General features: G+C 41.7%; 2 protein-coding genes across 2 annotated transcripts; one reads left to right on the top strand and one right to left on the bottom strand.

Moving 5' to 3' along the window:
- The first annotated feature begins 224 nt into the window (after positions 1 to 224).
- Positions 225 to 3,900, top strand: aagab (alpha and gamma adaptin binding protein). Its single transcript, XM_035156847.2, has 10 exons — positions 225 to 425; positions 723 to 913; positions 1,006 to 1,102; positions 1,206 to 1,295; positions 1,851 to 1,934; positions 2,130 to 2,209; positions 2,383 to 2,479; positions 2,630 to 2,734; positions 2,921 to 2,970; positions 3,349 to 3,900. Exons 1-10 carry the CDS (start codon positions 332 to 334, stop codon positions 3,424 to 3,426), a joined length of 966 nt encoding a protein of 321 aa, XP_035012738.1. The 5' UTR covers positions 225 to 331; the 3' UTR covers positions 3,427 to 3,900.
- Positions 3,901 to 4,499: 599 nt separating this feature from the next.
- smad3b (SMAD family member 3b) lies at positions 4,500 to 13,609 on the bottom strand. Its single transcript, XM_035156846.2, has 9 exons — positions 13,070 to 13,609; positions 9,228 to 9,421; positions 8,962 to 9,096; positions 8,757 to 8,831; positions 8,623 to 8,673; positions 7,488 to 7,700; positions 7,232 to 7,369; positions 6,956 to 7,100; positions 4,500 to 6,149 (listed from the first exon to the last, which is right to left on the bottom strand). Exons 1-9 carry the CDS (start codon positions 13,270 to 13,272, stop codon positions 6,026 to 6,028), a joined length of 1,278 nt encoding a protein of 425 aa, XP_035012737.1. The 5' UTR covers positions 13,273 to 13,609; the 3' UTR covers positions 4,500 to 6,025.
- Positions 13,610 to 15,119: the final 1,510 nt, after the last annotated feature.

The raw sequence follows: 15,119 nt of genomic DNA on the forward strand, positions 1-15,119 counted from the left end.
ATGAAGCTTTAGGAAGAGATACTGCTCTGCCTGAAAGACCAAACTCAGGGATTACTCTCTGTCACCAATGTAAGCACACAGCGTCAACTTCAATATCGCCATGAACACAAATTACACATATTGATTATACTATATATATGTATATATTTATAGAAGTAATCGGCTCTATATAAAACAGTTTTTAAAATAGACCTGTGATCTTTAGCGAAACGCTGCACCGGAAGTGACCGGCGCAGCGGCTCGGTCAGAGTTGAAAGGTTGTCAAAGTTGAGCTAACGTAGCGCTAAGCTAACATCAGGGGGAGAAGCTCGTCTTTACATATCTTTTTAAAATGTCTGACACTGAAGAAACCACAGAGATGACCATTCCCTGCGTACTCATCACCAGCTGTGACAGCGGGTTTAAAGAGGAGGAGCTGATAAAACGTGAGTTTAGCATGGACATGTAGGATTTGGTCCGAGAGGCTAACGTCAAACACAGCTAACGCTCCTAGCTTGCATGGCACTAGTCATACAGGTTATTAACTCGTTTGTGTGTATGTCAAGCTAATGGGTCAAGTCAGTAACTGTTGTGCCGCTGTTGTACAAGTGGCGATGCTAAGGCTTTTTAAACGAGGTTAAGTAAACCTTGTTTCTGCAGCTAGCATGTGTAGCAGCGCAGCCTAACTTAGCGCCTCTTGTTGTTTTGGGTTATTTGATATGAGAAATGTGTGTTTTCCTCAGAGATCCTCAGCTCGAAGACTTTACCGGAGCCGATCAAGCGAGAGGAGACGGTGACCTGGTACCCGTGGGAAATCAACAACAAATATTACACAGCTGACGTCAGGCTATGTGTCGTGCCCAGCACTTTCCAGATGTCATCGGAGATCGCCCAGTCCGCCCAGGCTTTCATCGCTTGTTTTGACAGTACAGCGGTACGTGACCTACAAATTAGGTCTTGTTTTTTAAATCTAGGAAGTATACCGACTGATTTCTAATGTGTCTCGTGCCTGCATTGTGTTTGCAGAAGGATGGTTTGGAAAAACTCCATCCCTGGATATCAGTGGTGGAGGATCTTTCTCCGGAGGTGCTCATCCTGGTGTGTGACAGAGTTTGTGAAACAGGTTCGTTCTGCAGCTCTTTGTGGTGACTTGTGTTTGCAGAAAGGCACCAGAAGGCACAGTTTCAGGTTGTTATATGGCATTAAAAGTGATATTCATATTGCAGGGGTCAGCAGACATGAAGCACAGCAGTGGTGTTTGTCTCATGCCTTCGAGCTGGTGGAGCTCAATCCACTGGAGCAGCCGGATGAAGATGGTGAGCATAAATCACAATCGCCATTTTCAGAAATGACCTCTGGAGGGTGTCTGCAGAATTAGATTAGGTCTTTCTCCTGAAGTTTCCTTTGACACATGAACAACTCAGCAGGAGATTTTCCGCTCAGACGCGTTCACAGCTGCAGCAAATCCTCCGGTGGAGGCAGGACCCAACATGTACATTCTGTGGTGTCGGCCCATATCACCCAAAGCTCTCTTGACATCCTTCTTGGGGTGGCACCTGTTTTTCAAGCGGCGATATTAGTATTCTTTTGTTTTTTTAATGAGGAACTTGCTCGTGGTGTTCTGACATCGGTTCTTTGGGACTTTCTGCTGACCTCTTACTAGGGAGCTGGCCGGAGAAAGTCCACAGAAAGCCCGGAGGCTCTATTTCGGATATTTGCGTTCACACATACAGCCCCTTCGTAGAATGTCCATGTCAGAGTTCAATGCATGTCTGAAAACCGCTAGTGACGATGTAGACGTGTTTTCATTCTTCGTGGTTTGTAAAATGTTTTGATACTGACATTTACACAGTCTTTGTTTCTTTCATCAGATGACTTTCCAGAATCAACTGGAGTAAAGAGAATTGTTCAAGCTCTCAATGCAAACGTGTGGTCCAGTATGGAGATGAGAGATGGTGAGATTAAGTCCTTAGTAGAGTGTGGATAACCGACTTGAGCCTGTCGGATCCTGATGGGTCCTGACGGGCTCGGGCCGGGTTCAGACATACATTTTGAAATGGTAGTCGGGTTCGGTCATGTCATCTTACTGTTCAGTTTAACTGTGTATGCTGTTTGTATCGCGTGTGACAATTGATCTCTCTGTCTAACAGAGCACAATCAGGGGTTTGGTCTGATGAGCAGTTTGGTGGCCTCCAGACACAACAACCCACGCAACTGCCAAGATACAGCAGTGAGGAGCTTTTTCTTTAACCATTTTAATTTATGTTGATTGAAGTTTCCCTTTGTAATCATCTTTAATGTGCCCTCACTCACTAGTTACATAAATAAATTCATTTCCATTTAAATTGAATTTTTAAATCTGTCAGTTTTCAAGCAGGCATGCTAACCTCTTCTCTGTGACAGTCCTCCAGCTTGCCAGAAGAGGGCACAGTAGTTACTGAGGCCCACCATACAGAGGAGAGGAGCACAGACACAAACACACAAGGGCAGACAGTAGTTGGTAAGTGAACGGCTCTGGATGGAATCTGTTTTCAACATTTAGTTATTTTCTTCCTCAAAACCTTTTGGTAATCCTGCTGTCACATTTAATTTAATGTTTTTTCCAAAATGTGAATATCTTGATCATTTTCACTTGTGTTGATTTTCTCAGACGCAATGACTGATTTGGACATTCAGGAACTTGCTAATCTGACATCTGGAGATGCAGATGTGGATAACTTTGAACGTCTCTTTACCAAATTAAAAGAGATGAAAGGTAATGGAAGAAAGAAACACATACACACACACAATATTGTCGAGAAACTATTCACAGCCTGTGTTTTTCCATTTAAAACTTACAAACAAAAAGTTTATACATAGCTGTCATTGTTCACATGGAGATCAAATGTTTGCACAGCTGATGTCATTCATGATGACGTGCTCTGTGAATTTCAACCTACAGATAAAGCTTCTTCGTTACCTCATGAGCAGAGGAAGGTTCACGCAGAGAAGGTGAGACACTGCAACATGCTCCCCACAAGACATCAAGCATGTTCATTTTTCTAGTTTTTTGTTGTAGATGCATGTTTAAATATACTGAATGTTTCAAAATAATGTTATGGTATTTCCATAGAATTGTTTGGATGAGTGTATTACAAACTGATAATTAACTTTGTGTAGGGCACTATATTGCAAGGCAGATGCAATGATAATGCTACATCTAAATTCACCCCCCCCACTTGCTAGACATACAAACCACTCATTCGATGTTAAACATTTGCCACTTGGCAACATTTCTGTCGAAATCCTTAATCGACTCAATCAAATTGTTTAAGCAAACGTGTTAATGCAAAATCTAATTATTTATATTACACAAAATGTCATTCTCAGGTAGCAAAAGCGTTTTGGACGGCCATCGGTGGTGATGTCGATGAGATAGATGGATTGTCATCGGGTGAGGAAAGCTAAAAAAAAAGGCTTCCAGAGACTAATCTCCAGATCCTCCTCCTTTCTTGGGACTTCCACATGATCCAGCGTCCTTTCACCTGCTTCTTGCACTTGGAAAGTGGAGATGCTTACAGATGGTACTGTAGGCATAGTCATGTTTAGAAACCTTGGATTACTCAAATGAAATGATTTCAGTACTGGTGTAAAAGTGAGAAGCAGATGGAAATTGATAATCGGGACACAAAGCCAGTGAGTGGCCACGACCCTCAGTCCTATTTCCTGGGTCCTGTCACTATATTTTAAGCCCTGAGTTGAACGTGAACACGTGATGGTGTTACATATGAAAAAAAATTCATTAATTAAAGTATGTGGGCTTTGATTTATGTATTTGTTCTTTGGGTGCAGTTGTCACATATATTTTGAAGTGACATAATGTGCCTTAGAAGAGTTGTAATGCACATTCTGTTGACTCAACATAAAGACTTGTGGTTTTAATTTTGTTCCTGCTCTTTAGTGGGTGTGTGGCTCATTTATTGTGAAGACAAGACTAGCATACTACTAAAGTACATACAGCTCAAGTCAATCTTATGAAGAACTACAATGGCACTCAGTAGAGCACAGAGTACTTCTGCAAAAGCTTAACAGTCCACTTAGAAAACCACATTTAAATTCACTAGATCTGGATTTTTATTTGGATTTGCACCAAATTACACACGCTCAATAATAATGTAGAAAAATCTCGCACTAAAACTTCAAGGCTTTTCTCCTCACCCATGAGGCATCTTTCCACAAAGTTCTGTGGTAATCTGCCAGTAGTTTGTATGTGATCAATGAAAACAACCCTGGCAAAGGTAAGTATGCAGAACAGAAAAACACTTACATCTACAGTATATTTCAAGGTGTGAGTACCTGGAGAAGCAAGAATGATTAACACGTCACAATATTCTGTCCAACAAGATGACCTCCAGAAACCTCTAGGGCTGAATCTTAGTTTCTCCGATGGTAGCATTCATTACAGTAAGTGATATTGGATTTGAATTAATGTGTGGATGTTGTTTCCCCACTCACTGAATTAACAAGCCGTTTGCTTTTAATTCAATTTTTTTACCCAGTTGCAGTTTATTAAATTTTCACAGATAACAAAACAATCGTCAATTGACAACAAATATTAGACTACATGAAATAAACATGTACATAAGACTTCGAACAGAAAACCACCAACTGCAAACATCAAGGAACACAAGTACTGATACGGATCTAGCAACTAGCTAATGCATTGCAGTACACAGTATTTCAGTTTAGCACCATGTAACGTTTTTAATGGATAACACGGTGTCTCAGTCTTACGCACTGTAAGTAAATGCAGGGTTAAATCGGTGGCTTCATAGACAATGACAGCGAGCATATTACACATGCCTTATACTGTAGCAATGTACATGTAATATACAGTATTTACTGGACAAGTCAAATTACCACTGGAACTAAAGCTTTACACTGATCAACACATTAAACTTGAAGTGCATCATTTACCCACAAGGAGCATAGTGTACTACTGGCTAACGGATGGTTAAAAAACCAGCGTGGAAGAACCACAGCCACGGTTCATGCTACTAAGTACTGTTCACACTGAAGTCACACTTAAATGCATTCAGTCCACTATGATCACTCATACTTTGTGTCATTATGAAACAACAGTAAGAGCTGGTACAGTAATCCTATGTGTTAGAAAAGCCTGCGTCAAACGGCGGCCAAGTTTTTGGGTCATTCAAAAGTCTTGTATTTGTGAATCTACTCATGCCAGAGGTCAGTCAGGTCCACAGTTTCAAGCAACGCATGACCACAAGAAATCACAAGCTATAAATATCTATTTACAATTATATCGAGGCAATAATAAAAATATATTCCCATGCAGGACAATATGCAAAAATAACTTATAAAATGTCTCTTTCACTGAGCAAAATAGTTTTCATACAAGGGTTCTCATCAAGAAACAATGGCGCTAATGTCTATATTTTGTTAAAAATAGATAAAATACCAATTAAATTATCATTCCAATAATTAACGTTTTCATTAATACAGATAAATCAATATGGGCAAAGTACCTTGTACTTAAAATATTAATTCTATATATTCTATTTAATCACTAAACAGAATGGCATTTTTCAAGTTAAAGCATTTTGATAAATAATCCTCCTGATTCAGTGTTAACACAAGTGGTTCTGACACCAGTGATGGCAGCTTGTTCACAATTTCAGCTAATTCATAGAATCAAAAATGAAACATGTAGATGATGACATTTCAATCCCCTGTATCAAAAATTGACCAAGCACAGACATTATGTCTGAATGAACAATGAGTAAAATTAGGGTATTCTTTTGAATCCTACGGCAAATACCCTGGTTCCCTGTTGAACACATGAAAACAAAACAATGTCTTGACTCAATGGAAACACTCGATGGTTCTAAGGAAAGTGCTATGCTGTACATGTGCGGTGAAAAGTTCTAGACAAGGGAGGTGAGAAACTTGACGAATGGCGTCTCTTTCTTTATCATCACTGAAGGATACTTGAGTTTGCCTATGTGGTTTGTATTTAAGTGAGTTGGGGGACAGGGGGCCGCCCCTATGACACACTGGAGCAGTGGATGCTGGGAGAGCCCATCTGTGTGAGGACCTTGTCCAGCCACTGCAAAGGACCGTTGAGATGCAGCTCTATCCAACAGGGGGTGCTGGTCACCGTCTGCCGCCTGCAGGGAAGAGAAGGAGAGAGGCAATGTAGTTTGTTTTCAAACTTCAACTCATGGTACCTTAAAAAATTTAAAATGACTATGAGTCATCTCAGTGTTCATATAACCTCATTGCAGTCTATGCAACGATACAGTCCACTATTTTAAGTTGAATTAGCACAAACCGTGAAGCCAACTCTACCGGCTCTTCTAAGTCATTCAAGTTTCTACCAGAGATGTTTTTCTCCGAGGTGTTTGGTGCCAGAAATTTCACCCCCACTACTCAGTCCAGTGGGAATCCCCTCGCAAAGGTTGTCTGAAATGAGTTCACCTTCCCATGTCCCCCATATCACTGCATGCCTGCTGCATTCTTCCACCGTTACTCAGCCCTCTCTTACACACTCACAGCTGCACCCTCCCCCATCACCCTTTTTTTCATTTACAAGTCTGCTACCGTCTGTGTAGAAGCACCCCCTCATCCTTCTTTTTCACCCCTAGACTGAATTGAATCATCCTGATCATAAATATCAAACCCTCGCACGTTTTCTTATTAAGTTTGAGTGTTCTGCTTAATAAAACTTTTGAGTCCTGAACATGTGAAGTGTTATGCTACCATTGTCTGACCTCTTATTCAGTACAAGTTTGTAATTTTTAAGCCTTTAACCATTATAAAAGTTAAAACATATTAGAAAAAAACATTAATAAATAACACTAATTGTTCAACAAATGGGGCCAATAAAGATACCTTAAAAATGACTAGATGTTACATATATAATTATAGGTATCCATTATTCAGCAGCTTAATTTTGTATAGATATCTTATTTACCTATACTCAGCTCCCCAACCCTTGACAAAACTCATGCGAATGGTGCACATCCTTGTGAGTTGGTAGACAGCCTCAAAGCCCTGATTGACGGACTGTGCGAGCAGCGCAGCAAACTCCTGGTTGTTGAAGATCTTCAGGTTGCAGCCTGACAAGCAAAAGATTCATTATTAGGGTCATTAGCACTGAGAAGCATGTAGATGTTCGTGTCAGTGGGTCATAAGAACTGATTTATGCTCTGGTCACGTCACGTGTTTGTACATATCTTCTCATACTAACCTGGAGGGATTTTGCAGACAGTGGCAGGATGCCAGCTGTAGCGCTGGTTGCAGTTGGGGCTCTGGACAAAGATGGCACTGTCACTGAGACACTCTGCAAACACCTCGCCCCCGATGTAGTACAGCCTCACGCCCCGCCCTGGAAGGATGAGGAGCAAAGATTGTATCTCAGAAACCACCTGATTATGTCAAGTGCAGATATAAAATGCAAATCAGATCAAATCTTATGTGATACTCGTTTGAAATAAAATGGCCACCTATGTGTCTCCGCGTGAGCTCTACTGCCGAGTTCCGGTTGACGTTGGACAACAAGCCCAGACAGAAGCGCTCAGAGTTGGAGGGGTCTGTGAATCCATCTACTGTGAGGGAGGGCTGGGAGGCATGGAAGGTTTCTCCTACACGCTGGTTCAGCTCGTAGTAGGAGATAGAACACCAGAAGGCAGATTCACAGTACGTCACGGGTTGTAAGTCTGTGTGAACAGCGGGTGAGAGGAGAGAGAGAGAGAGAGAAATGTACAAAGCAAGCTTCAGTAGGAGCCATGAAAAAAAACTTCATGGGAACAGGTAAAGTGCTTTGTGGTCAAACAACCATTTGACTGGGAAGATGTACACTGCTGATAATGTTCCCTTTGATTTCTCTTCAATGGCTCTTTCCCACGACCCTCACGGCCCCAGCCAGGAACGGCTAAGACATGACACGCGTGTATATTTTTTTTAAACAGTGACCTGCTTGTGGCTTTCCACATGGATAAAATAACCAGGCAACAGGATGGTACTGTTATTGCATTATCTTGTGCTGTCTGTAGTTGGCCTTTCCACAGATGAGGACGGACCACAGACAAAGACTCCATTCATACCATACTTTCTCTGTTACTGCCCCGAGGCCCTCACAGAAGTAGTCCTCTTCTCCTGTATATTACTGGTCTGTCTCTCACACACATAAACACACGCTAAAAGATGTTGGTCTACTTCAAGAGAAGCGTTTGATCGCCCTATCATGGAAGAACACTCAAAGACCACTGTTGGTCCTAGAGATATCCCTAACTGTTATTCAACCAATAAGTAATGTTGATTTGTCAGACATGATATATATATAGAAAATATAGTCAATATATAGAAAATCTGATTTACAAATAGGAACTCTTTCTCACTGCCACATATGACAATTAATGAATTAACATTAATTTATATTTGTTCCCCCTTGCCTTTAATGTCTTGTTTATATATCTTTGTTGTAAATGTATCTTATTAAAAAAATCTAATACATTTAATAACCACATTACTTTACAGAGCAGAGAGGATGAATGAATGTGATTTCAGTTGAACTTATGACTGCACATAATGAATGTTATGCTCTGTAAGTGAAGCTCAGCGCCCTTTGCTTTTGCTTACCAAGATTGCTGCTTGCGGGTGACACAGGATTGGGCGACAGGCTGGGTGAACCTGAAATAGAGCAGTAATACAGGACTGGGTCATGATCTTGATGAGGCATAATTAGAACAGTATGAGGTTGAATTGTGTCTCACTGGTGTCCATGCTGTGGTTGAGCTGGTGATCAGTGGTCTCTCCATCCTCACTCAGATACCCAGGGGGGGGAGTTTCTGTGAAACGCATTAGTAGACTTAATGAATACTATATTTTTTGTTAGAGACGTAAAAAGGACAAAATCAATCGATGATAAGAATTCAAGTTGTTTTCTGCCTTCAGAATGAGAGGCATAGTTTTTCTCACCAGGAATATAGTTACTCCGGGGCTCAATGCCAGCGGGGAAGTTGGTGTTCTCAGGAATAGATGGACTGTAGTCATCCAGTGGTGGGAACACTGCGGGGATGTCTGTATGCCGTGGTACAAGGACAGGAGGCAAAACTACACATACACACACACACACACACACACAGATAAATTCATTAAAAAACACGTTTGGTTCTGTAGCCCTCTGTCAAAAGCATTATTTTGAATACCGTAATTTGGATCACGTAGCAATTAACTGCACTCACTTGGCGTCTCCACCCTCTGGTAGTGATAGGGGTTGACGCACACTTCGTCCTTCTTGGTGTGGAAGGCAAATTCGCAGTGGTCGACGGCTCTCAACTCATGGTGGGACTGCAGATCTGGCCAGCGCCACAAGCGGCAGTAGATCACGTGGGGAAGACCTTTCCTGTGGGAGACCTGGAGACGCCCATCTAAAGATCTGAGAGATCAAAAGAAACATGATACATGCGGATTAGATGTAACCACTTTGTGTTGCTTTGCTCGATGCTCTAACTTATGCTGAAACAATGTCTTTGAAGCACAGGATAAAATGTATGAATAATATATTACCTTGTTCTACATAAGTCAACATTACCAGGTGGGCAGAACACCAAAGCATTTTACTAACGTCAGACCAGTTAATTTTTTCCAATACACAATTTGAATATACATTTTTTTTTTTCATTGACTGTATTTACATAGGTGTGAAAGAGGCTTTTCTGTGCCAACCATTCCCTCAGTTCTTCCCACGCAGCAGCACCAGTCAGGGAAACATCAGCTGTCTGAAGTGATGATGTCCTACTATAAAGTCGTGACTGCATAAAGAGACAGCTGTGTGCAAAAAGTGATGAAAACTCATACTAACAGTAATTATGTACCTTTGAAGTGTAGGACCATGTGTATGTTGCCATGAAAATCAAATGACTAAAAAGGGAAAAGAAGGGCCGTAACAGAGCCTTGATCTGTCTGTTCACATTGACTCCACAGTGGTGACAGTTTTTTTCCACTTGAACTCAACAACAGTTCAGCTCATTGTTAAACTGTCAGACAAGAAACATATGGTTCTCATTCTTTACCACGGCCGGGCCTCCCGTGAAGTATGTCAGAGGGGGACTTGGGTTCAAGGAAAACGAGTTATAGCTCGCTGGGCACTAGTTTTAAGGTGACCGACAATATATCTTATTAATGTTGTTAAATTAAAGCAAAGTACTATAATTTCCAATAAACAGCTCAGTTGACAATAAACCAGATAATTCCAGGCTACATTAGCATTAGGTCCTCCAGGGAATTGAAGAAAATGTGATCCACTTTCTGTCTAGCTCAAAATCATTCAGATAAAGCATTTTCAGCCCTTTATGTAATTGCATGATTGAAATCAACAGCCACATCAACCAGTGGATAACCAAGAGAACCATAACAACAGGCTTTGACACAGTTTGCACCAATCATACAAAAAAGTGCATATCTCAAAAACAGAGGTGCTTAACTGGACTGAGATGGACACTGTTACCATGAGGCTTGATATTGAGATTTCTATGTCCTTTTTGTTATACTTTATTATATATGTTTATCAGTAATTGTAACTAAACTACAGTAGGAGGCAACATTGTGTTACCTCAGAAAACCGTCAGGCAATCAGAAGACACAGAGGCCGACACAAAACACCCTGTTCTAGTGAAGAGAGTGGAAAAGTGTATGAGAGGAGATGCAAGACTTTATTAAGATGGTTCTGGGTACTTAAAACCACAAATATATCATTTTATGGATATCAAAACTTCATACAAGACCAGAGAAAGGTGTAAATAGGGGACTAAGGGTCACCGCAAAAGAGATGGCTTCGGACTCATTTTCCAGCACTGCCTCCTGCATAGAGGGTGTGTTTGTTGGGGCAGCTGAGGTCAGCACTGCCATGCCTCTGTTGAGAGACAGGCCTGGGCCTTGTCCTGTCACCCCTGATTTGTCACTCTGACATGATGACCACTCTGCCACACAGCTGGACTGAGGCAACCCTCTTATCCAACAGACGATACAACAACTGTATGGCTTCCAGCCGGTGATTCACCACCATCCCATCACCAGTCCTTCACCTTATCATAAGAAACCACTGTCTGTTGACGAGTTTCACTGCAGGAGCAACAATAAGAAACACTTTTGATGATGTTACACAAGCAAATAAGTGTGTATTGCCCAGTACCTCCATGTATAAATATATACATTTTTTCATATATTTATGATCAGAATAATTCATTTCTGTCTCTCATGATTATCTGTCACCTCTATATTGACTAGTTAGGTATTTAAAGGCAAAAGCCCTCCAGTTATTATAAATTTCTTCTTAACCAAAAAACACATTATACCTGCAGTGTCTGCTACAATTTTATACAGATAACAAGAGGCAATTATAAAAAGTCTGAGCCTATTGCTGTATTCTGTCAAAATAAACGCATGTAACATAAGTGAGCAGAAACACAAAGTTTATGGAGATGTTATAAAACTCTCCAGATACTACAGAGGACCAGACAATTGATCTGCTCTTGAAGCTGCCACAATGGAGATGTATTAATCCATAATAATTTCCTGTTGGCTCGAGTCCACTCTAAGTTCGAGCATCTCCGGCCTGCATTTACCACTTTTAAACGCTGACACACTGGGTTTGAACCACAATCCAAAGAGTGGCCCACACCCTCCCTAAAGCCTGGAGCACATTCCCGAGAACAGAGAAGAGGGTTTTAACGTAGGTTACCACCCATGCTCTGACTGCTCTACACACTATGATCGCCACTCCTAGTTTTATTGATCCTGCAAGCTAAGCGATGAAATATAAAAAAATTAAAGTTCGAGGATGAATTACAACTAGAAAGTTACTGATGGGTGTATTTGACCTCCCTCAACACTGCCTCCTACCAGCGGGGCCAGTATTTGCTTGATTCACTTCATATAAGAACAAAGAGCAGAGACAAAGAAATCTATATTCAAACTGGAAACATGGAAAGAGTGACTGTGCCAATGCCAAAAATAGTTCACAATGTAGAAATGGTGTAATGTATTTACAGTCTAGGCCATGCTGTTATGTCTCTGTATGTTGTTCTTCCTGGCTGAGTTTTCTGCAAACAGTATCCACTTTTATTTACAGTTACATTTGGCCAGGGCAACAGGTGGAAGTACAGATTTGACATTTGCAGAGTTAATACAGATTGAAGAAGGGTGTCCACTGAAGGTACTAATTAAAAACTGTATAATACTTATCAATCCATCACCATGTTGGGACTCATTCAAACCTCTGAGAACACAACTGTACAGATGCACACACCTTTCACCGCAATCAAGCCCTCATGTGTTCAGACTGACTTCAGACAGATGGGTATCTAACATGGGGAGTCCCACGCCGAACACTTTTCCACAGTACACACACTCCAGCCTAAACATCCTCTGTGAGTCAGCCCTTCTCCTCCTGCACATCACACGTGTGAACCGTGGACACTGTGCAGCACTACGTGTCCCACTAACCTGCAGCCTGGACACTTTCAGAGACACTCCATCACATTCACTTCACAACAGGGACATTTTCGGGAAGGTTGCCTCTGGTCCACTGTGCATCCTCCTGCTGCACAACTAACGCCGGTGTGTGACATAACACAATCCAATGTGTGTGATCGTGGGTCTTTGTGCAGCACATTTGGCGAACACACACACAAACGTGACATTTACTCGTGCGTCGGTATTTCAGACTAAAAAATGACCATTGCCTGTCGCCTTCTTCCCAAACAAAACGAGCTTGTTTTGCAGAAATAGCGGGCTAACTTTGCATTGATCAGCTAATGCTAGCTCTAGCTCCTCTGTAGGACTGTTTGCACTGTAGCAGCTAAAGCTAACGATCGGTGCGAAGAAAAAAAAAAACTGCAATTATGTCATTTATTTTATCTTCTCATCAATCACGTCGGATCGAACCGGTTCGCGACAACGTTAACTCGTCCTCGCGCAAAAACTACTCAAGCTAACTACCCAGCTAATCGGCTAATGCTAGCTGTCATTAGCGCTAGCGTGGCTAACTCCGGGGCAGCTAGTGGGCGCTAGCTGCGTGTGTTACCTGGGTATGGTGATGCATTTGGTGTTGACATTCTGTGTGGTGATGGCTTTCTCCAGCTCGTCCAGCTGCCCGGTCTTCTTCAGCTTCTTCACCAGACTTTTCACCGCCTTCTCGCACCATTTCTCCTCCTGTCCGTTCTGCTCCCCTTTCTTCCAGCCCAGGAGCCGCTTCACGATCGGAGGCGTGAACGGTAATATGGACATGTTTTAAATTACAAAACAACCAGTGACAGTGCTCCGGTCGGATTCCACCGCCCCGCGCTGCAAATAATTAGCTTGTTGCTGTTGGCTAGTTAGCTTAGCTCGCTATACTTCCAGAGCAGCAGCCTCGGTCGCTGCCGGGGGCTGAGCGGCGGCGGCAGCGGCTCGAGTCGCAGGTTCACTCCGCTCAAGTGGTCTGTCTGTCGGTGTGGAGCAGCGCCTCCAGCCGCCTGTCAGTCCCCTCCCCCTGGTCCCCAGTCAGCTGGTCTGTCCTCCACCTGGATCAAGTGTTTCCTCCACACATGCAGCTGAGATCCACTTTTCGACTTGTTACAGGAACACCACTAAATAACACGTGACACTGGGGAGTGAAGAAAAAGCCTCGTTTGGTTTGCAAGTCCAAATAAGAAATCCCTTCTTATTGGGATAGTTCACCCAAAAATGAAAATTCACCATGCTGATGGAGAGGGGTCGGTGAAGGGTTTCAGTCCACAAGACACTTTTGGAGTTTCAGGGGTAAACAGCGTTGCAGCCAAGTCCAATACAACTGAAGTAAATGGTGACCGATTATTCAAACAGACAAAGATATATAAAACGGCTCCATACTGCTTGTGTGGTGTCATCCAAGTGTCCGTAAGCGCCGGCATTCAAATTGGACCATTTACACCATGTTTTTAGTCTAAATGTCCGCTGTGAAAAGTCCCCATTTACTTCAATTGTATTGGACTGCAACAATGTTTACCCCTGAAACTCCAAAAGTGTTTTGTGGACTCAAACACTTCACCCACCCCTCCACCGGCAAAGTTGTGAGTAGATAATGGGTGAATTTTCATTTTTGGGTGAACTATCCCTCTAAACCCAGGGTAGAACATTCAACCACCAAACTAAAATGCACTATTGAAGTCATCCTGTGTGATAAACTCCTATAACACAATGGGTTGTTTTAGTAATTCACACACTGTCCATGTCACATTATAAAAGTTTCCTCTGAACTCAGTTTTCAGTTATGGGATTTCTCTCCCTCTTTTAACCGTGCTCTGTGCACCAACATTTATAAAAACTTAAGATGCACGAAATGTGAAACATGCTGTAACCAGATATATGTCAACACTGCAAAGTGATCCAACTTTTTGCATCGAGTGTGTCCATGAATAGAAGACCCTGAGGACTAATCCTTTTGATCCGCTCATAAAAGTGATTTCATTTCACTGACACATCTCTCCAGAAGAGGCTGAGGGGGGGTGACTGTGCATTCAGTAGTATTTTTTGGGGGGTTATGGTGTTATTGATAAGTACACCCCTGGCTGCTGCCTCCAGTAAACAGCAATGAGCCTGTGCTATAAATATCCCCCGTCCAGGACCAGCCCCTGTTCCTTCTCTCTATTTATATCCTCCATCAATGAGTGCTGACTATTTCTAAGCAAGTATTTGGCATGGCTTCTTACTTCCTTCCTCTTAAATACGTATTATAGCTATGTTGACAGTGTCACCTTACAAACTGTATCCCTCTGTAAAAACTTTATGCATCTTAAAATTTCTTTTTTTTGGCATGTTTGATAAATATTGACAGTCAAAATAGATTCTTACTTTGCCAGTTCTCCATTGAGACAAGATTAAACACAAAAACCCAGAAATAAGAATTAAGCATGAAATAAAATAAAGGTAAAGACAAACATAATAATAGAAAATATTTAAACATATATATAAATAGTCATGAAAATATAATAACTATATACTTATTATTAGTACTAATCGTTTTTTTTAACTAAAAAGCAGCTACATACTGGGTGTTAATACATATTTATATCATAGAATATTCAAATATTGTGCTTGTGGTGACAGAGTAGGAT

This window comes from Hippoglossus stenolepis, chromosome 5 (genome assembly GCF_022539355.2).
Source record: "Hippoglossus stenolepis isolate QCI-W04-F060 chromosome 5, HSTE1.2, whole genome shotgun sequence".
Classification (NCBI taxonomy): Eukaryota; Metazoa; Chordata; class Actinopteri; order Pleuronectiformes; family Pleuronectidae; genus Hippoglossus; species Hippoglossus stenolepis.